Source organism: Diabrotica undecimpunctata, chromosome 6 (genome assembly GCF_040954645.1).
Source record: "Diabrotica undecimpunctata isolate CICGRU chromosome 6, icDiaUnde3, whole genome shotgun sequence".
In the NCBI taxonomy this organism is placed as follows: domain Eukaryota; kingdom Metazoa; phylum Arthropoda; class Insecta; order Coleoptera; family Chrysomelidae; genus Diabrotica; species Diabrotica undecimpunctata.
In genome coordinates this window covers 110,936,477-110,952,278 of record NC_092808.1, presented here as the reverse complement: position 1 = coordinate 110,952,278, position 15,802 = coordinate 110,936,477, and the positions used below count along the sequence as shown (strand labels likewise).

Here is a 15,802-nt window from a genome sequence, read left to right as displayed (position 1 = left end):
GTGGACTTTAAAAACTCATGAACAATTTTTTTGTGCAGGTTTGTGGTTACTTAATCAGTGTATCTGGTTGGGAGAGTGTTTTTTACGTAACTGGTGCCGTAGGTATAGTTTGGTCTATACTCTGGTTTGTGCTAGTATTCGATTCTCCCGCTCAACATCCCAGAATAAGCCAGGAAGAGAGGATGGATATCGAAGATAAAATAGCCGAATTTGAAGGAGGTGCTAAGAACATGAAACCCGATAAATTTCCATATAAAGCTTTACTTACCTGTATGCCAGTCTGGGCAATTGTAGTAACACATGGGTGCTCAGTATTTGGATATTTTACTGTTGTAAACCAATTGCCCACATATGTGAATGATGTCCTACATTTTAATATTAAGAAAAATGGACTGTTATCAAGTCTTCCTTATTTTGGTACGTATTATTTTTTTTATTTGTGAGTAGGTATAGATTGTTTTTAAGTAAAGATTAAGTAAAGTTTTATTGCTTTCTGTATTCTCAGGTCAGAAAGTTTTTAAACGTCGGATCTTTTATATTGCCTCCTTTTATATATTCATTTTTTTTTTTTCGAAGTTTATAAACATATTTAATAGTTGTATTAAATACTACAGTAATATTATTATTACCTTACGTAAGAAGTGAAATAATACAGATTAAAAATAAACCAAACAAAAACGCAATATATGAAAAAGAGGGGAGACATAATAAATTATAGCGAACATATCAAAATAAAAGGAGATGAGGCTATCTACAGTTTTGGAAAGGTGTCAAAATTTGAATACTTAAGAGTAACCGTAACGAACACGGGAAAACAAGGAAAATAAATAGACCTTCTCAGTGCCTTTTGCAGCCTTTTTGCCATTCTCAGTTCCTTATTATATTTACGCAGATCTTTGCTATAATCGCTAACCCACCTGATCTTTTGGCAAATCTAAGCGAAGTTGGCCAACAGAGATTTTGCAATTGTAGTAGCCAACCTCCATTGTGGAGAGTGTACTTTAAAAAGAAGAAGAGGATGACACAGTGTAAAGGTGATCTTACATAGGATAATGGACTTACCCCATCGAAGGCCTGCCTGTTTCTCAGCAGACTCTCAGTATTTGTACCCATCTCAATTTTTTTATTAGTGTTCTGTAGACTCCACTAATGATATTAGTAACTAAAAGGCAACGAAAATTATGGCAAACTTTTTATAAATGGTAGAGATATGTTTTCAATTATTGAGAGGTATGTTCTCCATTTAGGTTTTGATAGATATCTATATTATTTGTCACTGTAACATTTTAACAATTCAGGGCGAAATCTCCAGGGCCAGCTGCTTTTCCGTATTAATAATTTATATAAATCTATTATCTCTTTTGTCTACTTTTGGAGACCCAAGTAATTGCAGTTTGTATTATGTGTCTTGGTAAATGCTCTTCTTCTTCTTTTGGCATCATAACCCTGGATGGGTCTTTGCCTGTCTGGCTATGTCCTTCCATTCAGATCTCTCTTGTGTCCTTCTTCTCTATTGTCTTATGTTCATTGTTTTCAGGTCGTCTTCCACGTCATCCAACCATCTTGTTCTGGGCCTTCCTTTTTTTCGCCTTCCTATGGGCTTCCATTGTAACATTTTCTTTGTTGTTTTTGCATCGTTTTGTCTCTGCACATGTCCCAGCCATGACAGTCTTTGACTTTTCACAAATCTTACAATGTCATAACCTTCATTTAACTCATTAACCTCGTCGTTTCTCCTGATTTTCCATGTGCCATCTTCCTCTTGTACCGGGCCATATACTTTCCTCAGTATTTTTCTCTCGAATGTCCTGAGTTGGGCTTCATCTTTTTTCGTCATTACCCAAGTTTCACATCCATAGGTTACTACGGGTCTAATCAGTGTTCTGTAGATAGTCATTTTGGTTCTTTTGTCTAATAATTTTGATGTCATCAATCTTTTATTAGCATAGTATGTACGATTTCCGCTGGAAATACGTGCATTAATTTCGCTACTTACGGAGTTCTTCTGATTGATTTCTGTGCCGAGATATGTAAAGGCATCCACTCGTTCGATGGAATAGTTGTCTATTGTGATATTATTTTCATTGTCAGTTATTCTTTTGACTGTCATATACTTCGTTTTTGCTTCGTTTATTTTGAGACCTCTTTTTCTTGCTTCAGGATCAATTTGTTTGAACACTTCCATTAGTCGTGGCTTATTCCTACTAATGATGGCTACGCAGTAATTTGTACTGATTTGGTGTTTATGGTAAATGCTACTCTTCTCTGTTAACATATATTTTTTAATAATAATAGTTATGCGTTTATAGCAATCCCTGAATGTGTACAATTAATACATTGAAAAGGTTAAGTATTAGCTTTATTTTAGTATTGATATACAACAAAAATGTTATTTGTTTGGTAATTTAACACAAAGGAAGCATGTACTACTTCACTATACTGATTAAAAACATTTTGAAAACCAATTCCGATAATCACGCAAGCATGGGATCATTAGCTCACACTAATATGCGTTAAATACCGTATGTATCATACTAATGTACTCTAACGGTCTACTATTAAGTATTTTATCAAGGTTTTAATACAAATGAGTATTGGAAATTATTATCAGTTTGATCATGGTTAATGAATTTTTCTGTTTTTAATTATTGACATTTTTGATACAAAACAACAAAACTGGGTTATAGAACTTTAGGGTGAGTTCAAGAAGGGATAATGTCACTATATTTGTATAAAGTTTCTTTATTTCTTAGATCTTACATACATATTTGGTTAAAAGACAATTTAAACATATATTAAAATCATATTGATATCACCAGATAATTCGACATTCGTAAGAAAACATATTTATGTGATATAAAGTCAATTTAAATATTAGAAAATATTTCAGATGTAGGGACACAAGAGTTTAGGATGTTGTGAGATAAACGCAAGCATGGCACCGCAAGTCAATAGATCTAGAAAACATAGCAAAAAATATAGGTGTCTAGGTGACAGTATAAATAATACCATTAGATATATTAGTGTAAAAAAAAAGCAGAGAAAAAAAAAAGTAGAAATCAGATTTTCCTCTAAAATCTCTGAGTCATAGCCATGCACTAAAAATAAATATGAAAAGTAAGCATTTTGGAAAGTATTATAATTTATAGAAATAACAATAAGGGATATGGGACAAGAATACATCTTGTTGCCATTAACGTATGGTCCTAAAGTTTTGGGAAAAATTTCAAAAGCATATAACTCTGACCACAATAATCTTATATCTTTATTAAAATATTCAACAATTTAACTTAACTATCCTTATTATAAATTAAAATTCAAATGACAGACAAGGGACCATTATTTTCGATTTGCCTAATAATTCCCCTGACACGTTGCATCATCCTTTGGACGACCTCGGCGTCAATTTCTCTAATTTTTGTATATATGCGGCGTCTTAACTGTTCCTGATTTTGTGCTTCCAATCCGTTATTATAGACTTTCCGACTTAATATTGCCCAGAACTCTTCAATTGGACGAGCCTGAGGTAGGTTGGGGGGATTGTCTGCTTTCGGTACAAAGGTAAAGTAAAGTTTCGACTTGTTGACGAAATGCACTCGCCTTAACGCGCGGCAACATCTCGGAATTCTCTCTAATTGATCCTCTGTGTATTTTGGAGCTTTCCTTCTTTTCCGTTAGATAATATTGTTACTCGATAGGGTCCTGTATACTGTAGGCTTTCCAACATGAAATCTTCTGGCCAGTTTTCGCTGTGAGACCCCAATTTTGTTCTTAGCTGCTTCAATCAGTCTTGCCTCTCTTATAGGGTTCAAAATCCGCGGTCGGCCACTTTTACGCAAGTTAACACATGGTATCCCTTCTTCACATTCTCTGATTGTGCGATAAATTGTCGATTTGCTTATGTTTTGATCTCGATAAATATTAACAATATCTCGTTTCGACATTCGCCATACTATAAACACCTCGACGAATATCAATTTTATAAGACATTTTGCAGAGCACAAACCAAAATATTCTGCTTTGTTTATTAAATGTCAATAACTGATGACATTTCAATTCCATGGCCTTCTTTGTTAAATGCATTTTGCTTCTCAATCAGACCAGGTGAAATTTTTCCCAAAACTTTAGGACCATACGTTATGTTCATTATTTCTAGTAAATGGATGATACAAATTGCAACATCGACACAAATATATGGTTATTAATGACAATCTTTTGGAAACTTTCAATAGAGTACAACGAGAGATTATGTAATATCAACTAGTGTTAGAGCAGGTGTGGGGAAACTCACAAGTTTCATGTGAAAGTAGGTTTTATCAGGTCTCAGTGCTTAGTCGTAAGATAAATCAAGCAGGATGCGCATGAACAGCAAAATATGAATACTGGACTCTAAGAAGGGAAGAAAAAATATTAAATTGAAGAAGAAAGAAAAAATTTGACGAAAAGCAAGCGTAGAAGGGTTAAGAAATCAAAACGAAACTCGAAAATTCTACAGAAATCTAAACAAGATAAGAAAAGAGTTTAAGTCAAGAATAGGGAGCTGTAAGGACAAAGAGAGAAATATCCTAAATGATACGGCCTCATTCTTGAACACCTAGATTAGATAAGCAGATAACACCCAATCAGATCGGAACAATTGAATCTATTTAACCCAAACGAAAGATCATATACCATTGACGAGATTTTCCATCTCAGATCAACAGGAACTGATCAAATTTGCAGTGAACTCTAAAAGACTATTATTTCTTGTCTTGCAAAATGAGATCATGTCCTGGAGCTGGTAGCCTTTTTGCACAAAAAAGGCTACCAGCCCCAGTGTGACAACTACAGAGTATAACCCTGTTAACAACTGCGTACAAAATATGGGCCAATATTCTCTACGAAGAGTAGAATTTAACATTAAAACCTATCGTACGGCGACTTAAGGCCGTGTACGACAGTGTCAAGAGAACTTACCAATCAATGCGTGAGTTTGGTATACCAGAGAAACTTATTCGATTAACGAAATGGCAATGTCTAACTTAAAAGCAGGTGTTATGATAAATGGCTTAAATTCTATAAGATAGAGAGGATTTTTCGAGATAAAGGATGGACTCAAGCAAGCGATTTTTTGATTTTTTGAACTCGTTTAGTCACTTTGCCTCTTCAAAGATGGGATTTATTGGTTGGGGTGACAACAGTTTTATGCTCTTGCTGACTTTCTAGTTCTAGTTCCTCTTCTTCTCAGGTTCTTCTCGAGTCTCAATCTTAACATACGCTGATAACATTGACATAATAGGGAATAGTAAGCGAGATGTTGAGCAGTATTTCCTAACATTGAAAACAGCGACTAATTAGGTAGGTTTAGTCATCAACGAAGGTAACACCAACCAAGTATATGTTGGTTGCTAAGGCTATTATAGCAAATGAGGATCGGAAACAGTCTTTAGACTCCAAAAACAATTCCAATCAAGAAACATCCAAAGAAGTACCAAAATTATTATATACACCACACTGCTCTGAGACCTGTCCTCATATATGGGGCAGAAACATGGACCCTATCGCAGAAGGATAAAAGACTTTTGGGAATATTCGTGTGTAAAATACTCCGAAAAATATTTGGAGCTATAAACGACCAAGGGCAGTAGCGCAAAAGATATAACTTCGAATTATATCAACTCTTTAATTAACCAAACGTTATATCTTTCATTAAAACACAGTGACTTAGATGAGTTGGACGTACAATAAGAATTCCAGATAACATGATTGCTAACAATCTAACCATAGGAACACATGTAATAAAAAGAAGCAGAGACCGCGGATTAGGTGTTTAGATGGAGTTGAAACCGACTCCTTTAACATCCCGATGGGATATTACAAATCAGAAGATGGCAACAGGTCGGCAGAAATTGAACATAATGGCGAAGAATCGAGTAAGCCAGGATCCACAAAGGATTGTCGAGTCAAAGATGATGATAAATAGCATTATCGTATAGGATAAAGGCAAAGAGATGTGATGCATGAGAGCAAAAGACTGATGCATGAGAGTAAAGACTCTCTATGTTGTACTCTCCATTTTAAAAGTTTTTATTTTATACTGCTAATATCCTTCTACTTATATTTTTAAACAAAATTATTTACTAAATTACACGGTAAATTTTCCAATTGTTTAAATATCGTGCAATGTATAAAATATTGCTTCTCTAATTAATATATAAAAATTGTTTTAAAATGTATTATTGTATAGAACATTCTTTATTTTCGAAGTTTTATGTTGTCACACGTGTGACACTACCCTTATAGAGCAGTGTAGTCATACCGAGGCCATAAATAAATTGTACCATGGCGATAAAATTTGAATGCATGCAATTTTTCCTCTAAAATTCAAAATTGAATATAAAATACCATACTACTCTAAAAAGATAAACAGTCTCGATTTGAAATCACAGATTCGAAAAAAATTTTCCCTGTTTCCTTATATTGAATAATTGACACGCCATCGTAACTTCCTGTGTTGACCCGTGTTCATGTGTATTTTGTTTAGATATGTTATCAATACTATATTTTACGTATCACTGCGAAAAACTAATAATAAATAAGTATATTTATTCACGTGCAAAGTTAGTCTAAACTTTTTAAGCTTAGATAAGTAGGAAATTTATTTAAAAATTATCATAATTAAATTTAACTTGAACTAATCATATCACGTGTTCTGATATACAAAGACGATACATATCTATATAATAGTCCCAATTTTATAAGCAATTATAATCATCTGCAATATTGGCTTGGGGCTATGTTCACTTTTGAGTCGTATGTAGCTTTTGAGTCAAATATCGTTTTTGTGAATAAACCAGAGTTGCAAAATAAACGCCTTATTTCACGTTTCGATTTCCCAAATAAAAGCCGTAACCTAGTCATTTTTATTTTTGTTTTTTTGCGTTGAGAACAGAAAAGCTAATTCTTTCGCAAAAGCATGGTTTGAAATAGACTCTATTTGAGGCAGAGATATGTAAGAGAGGGAATATGACACAAACGATACTTCTTCTAAATGGGACCACTTGATGTGACACTATCATCGAGATTCTAACTCGATGGACACTATGTACTATCCAATATGGCGACAGGCAGGTCGGTATTCAAATTAATTCAAGCTATATTTACGATACTTTTATGTAAATTTCTTGCACCAAAGCTTACAAAATCCCAATTCTTCAACTTGGTTTTGGTTAATATATTAATACTGTGGAGTTAGTGTCATCTATCTATCTATACAGCCCTTGCTGTCCAATTTTGGACATAGGCCTCCTCTTCCTTCTTCCACGTCTCTCTATTGTAGGCAGTTTGTATCCACTTCGGGCCTGCGTGTTTCTTCAAGTCATCTGACCATCGCATTTTTATTCCATCTGTCGTCTTTCTGTCTTATGGTATGTCCAGTTAACTTCCACTTAAGTTTTGCTATCTGCGTTAATACATCGGTCACTTTTGTTTTGTTGCGGGTCCAAGTATTTCTTTTCTTGTCTGATAGCCTGGCTCTTTGGGTCTTTGCTATTTATTCCATGTTTTCCTTTGTAAACGTCCAAGTTTGAGAACCGTAGGTGAGAACAGGGAGTATACATTGGTTGAAGACTCTTGTTTTTAAATATTGGGGGTATTTTCTATTTTTTAGTATACTAGCGGACCAATTCGACATCGAGTTTTTTAAATGAAATTTTTATTTTGCGTGAAAAATTAAGAGATCAATACAAACAATATAAGCAAGAATATACATAACATTCGTGAATAATAATGAAAGTAAAAAAAAAGTGATTAAGGAAGTCGACCTCAAAACCGGAATGCAATTTTTAGTTCATCAAATGTCGACATGGATATCATTTAGCAGTTAATTTTGCATGCTGATCACGAATCCGGTGTCTATCTTGACGTTTTATGCGCGTTTCGGGTCACTTCCGGTGTTGGATCGCAACTGGAAGTACATATTTAGATTCGTCTCGACGAGACCTTTCGATCCATATATACATTGTGGGGTCTAAAACTTAAAGTAAATTTTAACTTCCGGTCATCTCAAAACCGGAAGTGAATTTTTGTACCAAAAGTATATCTTGACAATCTCATACGTAATACTAATAATATTCCGAAAAAATATTTTAATTATCTAATATGGTTTTTGAGTAAAGTGGTGGACAAGAAAAGGGCTTAGCGTTTTAGTATATAAGATAGGAAAGTTTTCCGAAGGATACCCAAGCCAACCGTATCCTTCTCTGTATTTCTCCGGTCTGATTTTCTTTATTTAATTTAATTAGTTGTCCCAAATATACCTACATATTCTTTTACTTGTTCTATAGTTGTTTGTGCAATTGTAATTATTAATTCTTCTGGTTGGTTGGTCATAATTTTCGTTTTATTATAATTCATTTGTAGACCTATTTTTGTTGATTCACTATTTAATTCATCCATCATATTTTGCAAGCCTTCCCTTTTATCTGTTATTAATACAATGTCGTCTGCATATCTACTGTCGACGTGATTCAAGTATTGGCCATTTATGTTAATACCCCGTTTTTCCCATTGTAATTTCCTCATAACGTCTTCCAAAGCTTGATTGAATAGTTTGGGTGATATAGTGTGGGGTATATTCCCCCATCGGGCGCGTCCCCGGGTGGCAGTGGTCTATTCTCTGATGTTACAAAATCGTTTCAGAGACATAGTATCTCTAAAAATGGGCCTACCATCAGAATTGCTCCAAAGTTTCTGCAGAAATTCTCCGGCACCTTTATGAACACCAGCCAGAAGAAGTAAACCATGGATCTAAACAATATACGACTCAATTAGTATAACCCACAAATTTAGTAAGAAAATATGTGTAGCACTTGAGCCACCACTTACCTTACACGTGACTGAGGTGGTGGATATTTGTTCCAAACTGTCACATCGCGAGCAGTATTGTAAATCTTCTTGTTCAGGAACTTCTATTTTATTTTCATCGTCATCGTCAACCGTAGATACATGATCTTCTTCAGAAAATTCTTCATAACTAGGGAAGGTTTCTAAATTGATAGATTCATCTTCATTTTCTGAGTCTTCTTCAAGGATTTTTCGTAATTCCTCTTCCGTGAGTCCTCTCCTGGAGCTCATTTTTCAGCAAGCGCTTATTTTTCTGTTTTTCACAAATGATTGTACACCACACTCTCAACTCTAGTTGGTACAACACTAAAGATACTCGACAAACGCTTCCGAAAATAGAACCCATAAAATCTAATCACCCATCTCAGAAAAATAAACAAAACAAACATCACTTACATTTGCAAACACTTCTGGGTACAAGTAGACCCATAAACAACAGATGTGTTTCATTTCAAAGAAAACCAAACTGATATATCAAAACTCAAATACGTTAAATTGTATATAAACCTTATCTTAAGGATATCATGAAACATCACGTCTCAAATTTACGATATAATAAATATATAAACATTTGAATTTTACTACTGGGTCCAGGCGTACCCAGAGACAACACAAAAGTTAAAGTACTTTTAAAGTACTATTAATTTAATTTTAGGTATCACTGATTATGGTCTGATAAGACCGCAAACGTCTTTAAAAAGTTTGTAAACTGTTTGGATATTTTCATTATTAATTTAATATAGGTACCAATTTAACAAGAAGTTTTACACGTCCTTAAGATTTGTTTAACATAGGGAGTACAACCAACCACTGGGAATGTTCCCTCTATAAGTTTGAGATTAAAGTTATTTTCTGGGATTATAAATATTTTATTTTAAAATAAACTAATATTTAAATAAATCAAATGAAGTATATTTGTTTTTTTATTTTTCAGGTAAATACGTTATGGCAGTCATAGCCAGCTACCTGGCAGATAAAATAAGAAAATCTGGAAAGATGTCAACTACAGTAACACGAAAGGTCTTCACAACTTTCGCGTGCTTACTTCCTGCTATATTAATGGGAATTCAAGCCATTTGGGGAAAAACATCAGCTTTATCAGTAACAGTCTTTACCTTAGCATTGTTTTTCAACGGAGCTGTGACCGCAGGATATTTATCTAATGTCCTTGATATTGCCCCCAACTTTTCAGGTACAATATTTGGTATTGCTAATACTCTTTCATCTATAGCTGGATGGATTTCAACGAAAATAGTTGCAATTATCACAAAAACCGAAAGTACATTCCACACATGGAAATATGTTTTCTGGATCTTAGCAGGAACGTATGCATTTGCTGCGGCATTTTATCTAATATTTGGTTCAGGAAAATTACAAAAATTCAATTCTGTACAAAGCAATACAAACGAAGGAAAAGAATTACGACCTCTAAAAACACAAATTGAGAAAGAAAAGGAACAGGAAGCAAACTCTATAGCTTAGTGAAAAATAAGCGGTCAAGGTATATTCTTTATACCTTTTATGGCGTGAACCTGACAATACTTGTTACAGTTTTTTTAGACTTTTTTATTTGATAGCAGATAGTTACGTACAGTTTTTGTAGCTTAAATCAGATGCTACATTAACTTTTTTTCATCAGATAAGATTAATTTAATATAAAACGTTGAAAAATGGATTTATTTTATGAAATTTAAAAAAAATTACATTTTAAAACTATTGACTATAGTAGTATGAAGATAATCCCTACTACTATATTTTGTTGCTGCCCACATGATAGTTTTCCACTTGGTTAAATCCGCTTTATATGAATACTATTATGAACTAGTATCTGAGCTAGGGGTGGCAGGTCTACCCTAATCCTTGCTCAGGTGCATTTTTATGTTTGAATATTCTCAAAGCATTGTATTTGTATTTTTTTAATAAAGTGCTTTCTCTTACGCGGCCAATACTATTGTACTTTTTATTATTCTAAGGAAATTGCCATTTACCTGTGCATTTCTTTTTCATATTTTTACTTCATTCCAGGTTCAATAAACATTTTTCTATATTCCCAAATAAATAAATAAAAAAAGTCACGATAGCGAATATGGTAGCCAACATGATATCCAACGATCGATAACGGTCATGGAACTAGAAGAAGAAGAATATTCCCAAAAACTGTTTATTAAGAATTTCCCATATTGTCAGGTGTTTCTATCATTCAAGTTATTTCTACAAGCCCGCCTAACCTTTTTCGTGGAGATTATTTGTTATAACCGATGAACTGACCCTTAATGAGCCAAGTTAGTAGTATATTAGTGAGCTTTACATCAGAAGACTGATGCTCAAAAAACAACAGCTTTTTAATATGTCCGTTGTAGTTGATACTTGTCGGGAACAAGATGTATGTCTATGATTGGTTTTTTCTGTATCTGACAAGGATGTGCCTACTTGTAATCATACTTAATGGTCTACTTCAGAATTTTGTCCATTTTGCTAACATACCAATAAATTATCATTCAAAATTTTCATCCATTGGGTTTATTAAACCCAATACTGATTATAAGTTTCCTCTAAAAAAAGCAATATTTTATCTAAGAAAGTCGATAAAGATTTTTCACTGACCATCTCAACCATATTATTATGTGCATCCATACTATTCTCTTAAATTATAAGGACTTTTCCCTGCATAATTAATTGAAGCATGTCATCTCTTTCCTCGCATAATGTGTCAAGGTAATATAGCTTTCTTAATTTATGATGATGATGGGGTATTATTTCCATTCCCTTATTAATTTTTCTTATTACATTGTAAATTATATAATCTTCGGGATGCTTATATATGCCCACAATTCGAATGTTTCCAGTTTCTTAATAATCATCACGTTTGAGTTTCATGCTCCCATTCCGTAGAGTAGTATGGAGGAAAGTAAGACCTTGCCAGCCTTACTCGTAAGTCCAGTTTTAGGTATATTATAGAAAGTATTTTTCTTGGTTTATCAAAATTTATTTATGCTTTTTCTAGTCTAATTTTTTTGTAGTAATCGTTTGAGTGATTAATCACTGCGCTGGGATAATTCTCTACTTGTTAATAGTCAACTTTTCATCAATAAATTGGTACTTTGATAGTCTCGTAAATTTAGTTTTCCTTATCCATTGATACTCCATATTTTTGTCCATACTCAAATTTCTTCTATGTTGTTCACCAGTCTCTAAAATCTTCTAGATCGTCTGCCAAATCGTATCCTTCTTATGCTGTTGCCCTAATGTTGTTATTCGGACTTCCTTTATTCCAGCTCTTACATCATCGAGATTCTCAAGATTTCTTCTAGAGTATTCGTTGATGTATGTGTGCGTTGATGTATCATTTGTGTGCATTCGATTTACCTACACCTCTACGGAATCCAATTGCTTCTGTATCCATGTCGAGATTTGGAAATAATTTTGTGAATGATCTTACGGAAAAATCTTTAGGTTTTGTCTTTTTGGTAAGACAAATAAAAATCTAAGTTAACCACCACTTGATTATCCATTGTCCGATTGATGCATACCATTCGCTCTTCTTTTAGATCATTTTATCTTATCTTCAGTATTTCTTCATTTGTCATTTCTGTACCCGTTTTTTTTTCAACGATATACGCTCTAGTTTTTCCATTTCGTCTTCGAACAACTCTTTGATGTATTATTCTACATTATTGTTATACCCATTTTTATCCAAAAGTGCCATAGTACCTACATTTATTCTTTGTAATCGTTTCTAAATATCAGCTAGACGTCGTACTTGAATAATCTATATTCTTTTAACTTTATAAGCATTGGTGGTCATCATACATAACATTTGTCTTTTGTAAGTCAAAGTTATAAAGTTGTCTACTGCCATATGATGAAATAATTAAACAATGCAGCGTTTACTTGTTAAAAGAATATTATATTTAAAATCTGCTATCAAATAAAATAAAACATATGCGACGATAAAGGAATATTATCTGGAGTTGATGATAGGCTTTCTTTATTGTCATGTATAATAAATACCCACAATTCCGTAAATGTTTTAAATTGAGTTTGTTAAATTCACACTTTCGTCAATTTTTAAAATTGTGATATCGAAATATTTCCAAAAATTTAAAAAGTTGATTGACATTTTGTGTAGCAAACAAAATAAAATAAAGAACAAAAGTAACAGCTTTAATAAATATTATTTGTTAATTAGTAAAACTGTGAGAAGATAAACAAATTAAAATTAAATTTTTTTGTGTGCATTTTTTGAGTTCTTATTGTTATGTGTTATATGTCACTAGTTATGAGCAGTTACTATAAAAAAATAGCTACTACTCTGAAATTTTATTCACACTTCTCATTTAGCGTTGAGGATCTCTGCACTATTTTAAATGATTGGATTTTGGAACTGTTTAAATAATTCATTCCTACCTCTATTTTTAATAGTTCCTCCGCTAACTAACAGTTTCTGGTTTCAGTAATTGATTTTTTTTGTTCATATATGATCTACTTTGTGTGACTAAAACATAATAATTATAAAGTATAGTATAAAATGTACTTACTACTTGTCTGTTCTGGCTGTCTCTCTCTCTCTCTCTCTCTCTCTCTCTCTCTCTCTCTCGTTCTCTGTATCTTCTTTCTGTCTCTCTATCTCTTCTTTTTCACTCTATCATTCTCCCTCCCCTCTCTGTCTCTGTGACGGAAAGTGAACCATCAAAGTTTAAATCGTAGTTTGGAAAAATTGTTCACTTACTGACCTTAGGTTTATTTTGATTATCTTGGGAACCGCTGCCTAGCAAAATTGGAAGATACCTGCAAATTGACGTCCCTACTGTATCTGACATATATCTTGATCTTAGAAGACGACAATTTGTATTGTTAGGAACAATCGGTAAAAGTTAGACTTTCTTTAAATAGGACATGTAGGTCAGAATTCCACTGAAAACTTTCCTTTTTAAATTACCAACTAATGTCTAGATAGTACTTAATAAAATAAATTAACATTTATAATGGGTATAATCTTTCTAAAATCTACTTGATAGATTAGTTGGTTTATAAAACTCCAGTCTGCAAAATTCACCCTCTGTATTTAACAATTCACTTCCAAAATAATTTGGATGCGCACTAAGTCTTTCTTTATACTTATTACTGTATTTGCTGATCTCTTTTTTGATGCTTGGAACTTTCAGATATCTCTCTATTATTGCGTTAAGGATGTACCATGGACCGTTCACTATAGTTCTCAATGCCTTATTTTGAAAACGTTATAGCCCCATAAATGTAGGCCATAGGTCCATATGGGTTTAATTATGGCTTTATATACCACTAATTTATGTTCAATTGGCAGTTTTGAATGTCTACCCAGGATTCAGTACATTTGTTAAAGTGAGTCCAAGCTGCTTTTTTTTGGTGAAGATGTGTTTTCTCCATGTTAACCTTTTATCTATATATGTATGCCCAGTTATTTGTATATGTATACTGGTGGATAGCTCTCTCTTCGAAGGTAAATGTAATATAGGTCGATTTTGTTTCAGTAGCTTTGTTTCAATTTTTTTAACCATTTTTCTATTTTATTTAAGTGGGTTTGTAAGTTATTCGAAGCTCTTTAGCGATCTGTTCGAGATGCGATAATACCTGTGTCATCTGCGAATGTTGTGTGTCATCTTTGACTATTGTTGATCTACTTGTAATAAACATTTATAGGTTAAAAGAGCATTCATAATATTTATTTCAGAATTTTTTTGAAAACGATTTCCAGATTGAAATATATACAATAATTTCTAAGGTAGACATGCCACAAGAGAACAGTAGTTTCAGAAGCACTGTAATATATATAATCTTATAATTTTTGGTTGTTCTTTGCAGTTTATTATATGCATTTAAATATCATCTGATGTCATAAAATGTATGTTTTTATTTTGTTTGCTAAACAATTTATACAAAATTTATTTATTTTTACTGAAACTTACGTATTGTGTATAACGAGTTTTAAAAAGTATTAGGATATGAACTGAAACATATTCAAAAAGTGAACGAATGAAAGTTGATTCCAAGAGTTATATTTTTAACTTTCTACGATATATTTGTAATAAAAATACGAAGCAGAATTATGAGTTTTATTTTGATAAAAACCAGTTTACGCACCTATATTGAGGTGAACAGGTGAATTACTAGATAAACATTCGATACGTGATTTGTACATGTTAATTATTATTGTGGCACAAGAAGAGAACACAAATGCAAATGACGCAAAATCTTACAGCGCTATTTGCATTTAGTGGACATTAGCAGTCATATTGACAGTTCTTTCATGATGTTCTTCCTAAACCTGCCTTTCAAACTAATTTTAGTTTCGTCACCAGATTTATTAAATTGTACTTTTTTGAAATTTAAGAGTGCATAAAACACTACGCTAATATTCTGGTACTAATGATTTTTCCGTAATTAATAACTTATTAAAATTAATTCCGTAGGTACTCTATCCATCCAACTTGTGTAATATTCTTTTACACTACCATAATTTGAAAGCTTCGAGTTTTTTAAGAATGCCACCATCTATTGTGGTTCATACTTATGCTCCGTAGAGTAGCATGGAAACCACATAGTACTTGGCACATCCACTGCCACTTCGATCTCCCAAGTTTTGGTGGACTGCCTTTTGGTCTTCTGCCCTACATTTGACCATCTAATCACGACAATCTGTTATCATCCATCCTCACGGCATGATCAGTCCATCTAAATTCTCTGGAGTGAGCGAATTCTGAAATAGGTGGTACTTTAATAGTTGGTAAAGTTCATGATTATATTATCTAGATCTCCATACACCAGTTTTGGTATATGGAAATCTTCATTAGAATTTTTCTTTTGAAAACTTACTTTTTGTACTTTCTGACATCACCTATGTCTAGCATCTATAATATAGTATGGGACGACGACGATTACA

General features: G+C 33.0%; 1 protein-coding gene across 1 annotated transcript in view; it reads left to right on the top strand.

Moving 5' to 3' along the window:
- The window catches only part of LOC140443721 (sialin), a 130,366-nt gene extending 115,400 nt beyond the window's left edge, over window positions 1-14,966 (top strand). The window contains exons 5-6 of the mRNA XM_072535110.1: window positions 39-417; window positions 9,818-14,966. Coding sequence (XP_072391211.1) covers window positions 39-417; window positions 9,818-10,365 — 927 coding nt within the window. The 3' untranslated portion in view covers window positions 10,366-14,966. The remainder of the gene's footprint in view (window positions 1-38; window positions 418-9,817) is intronic.
- The last annotated feature ends 836 nt before the right edge of the window (window positions 14,967-15,802 follow it).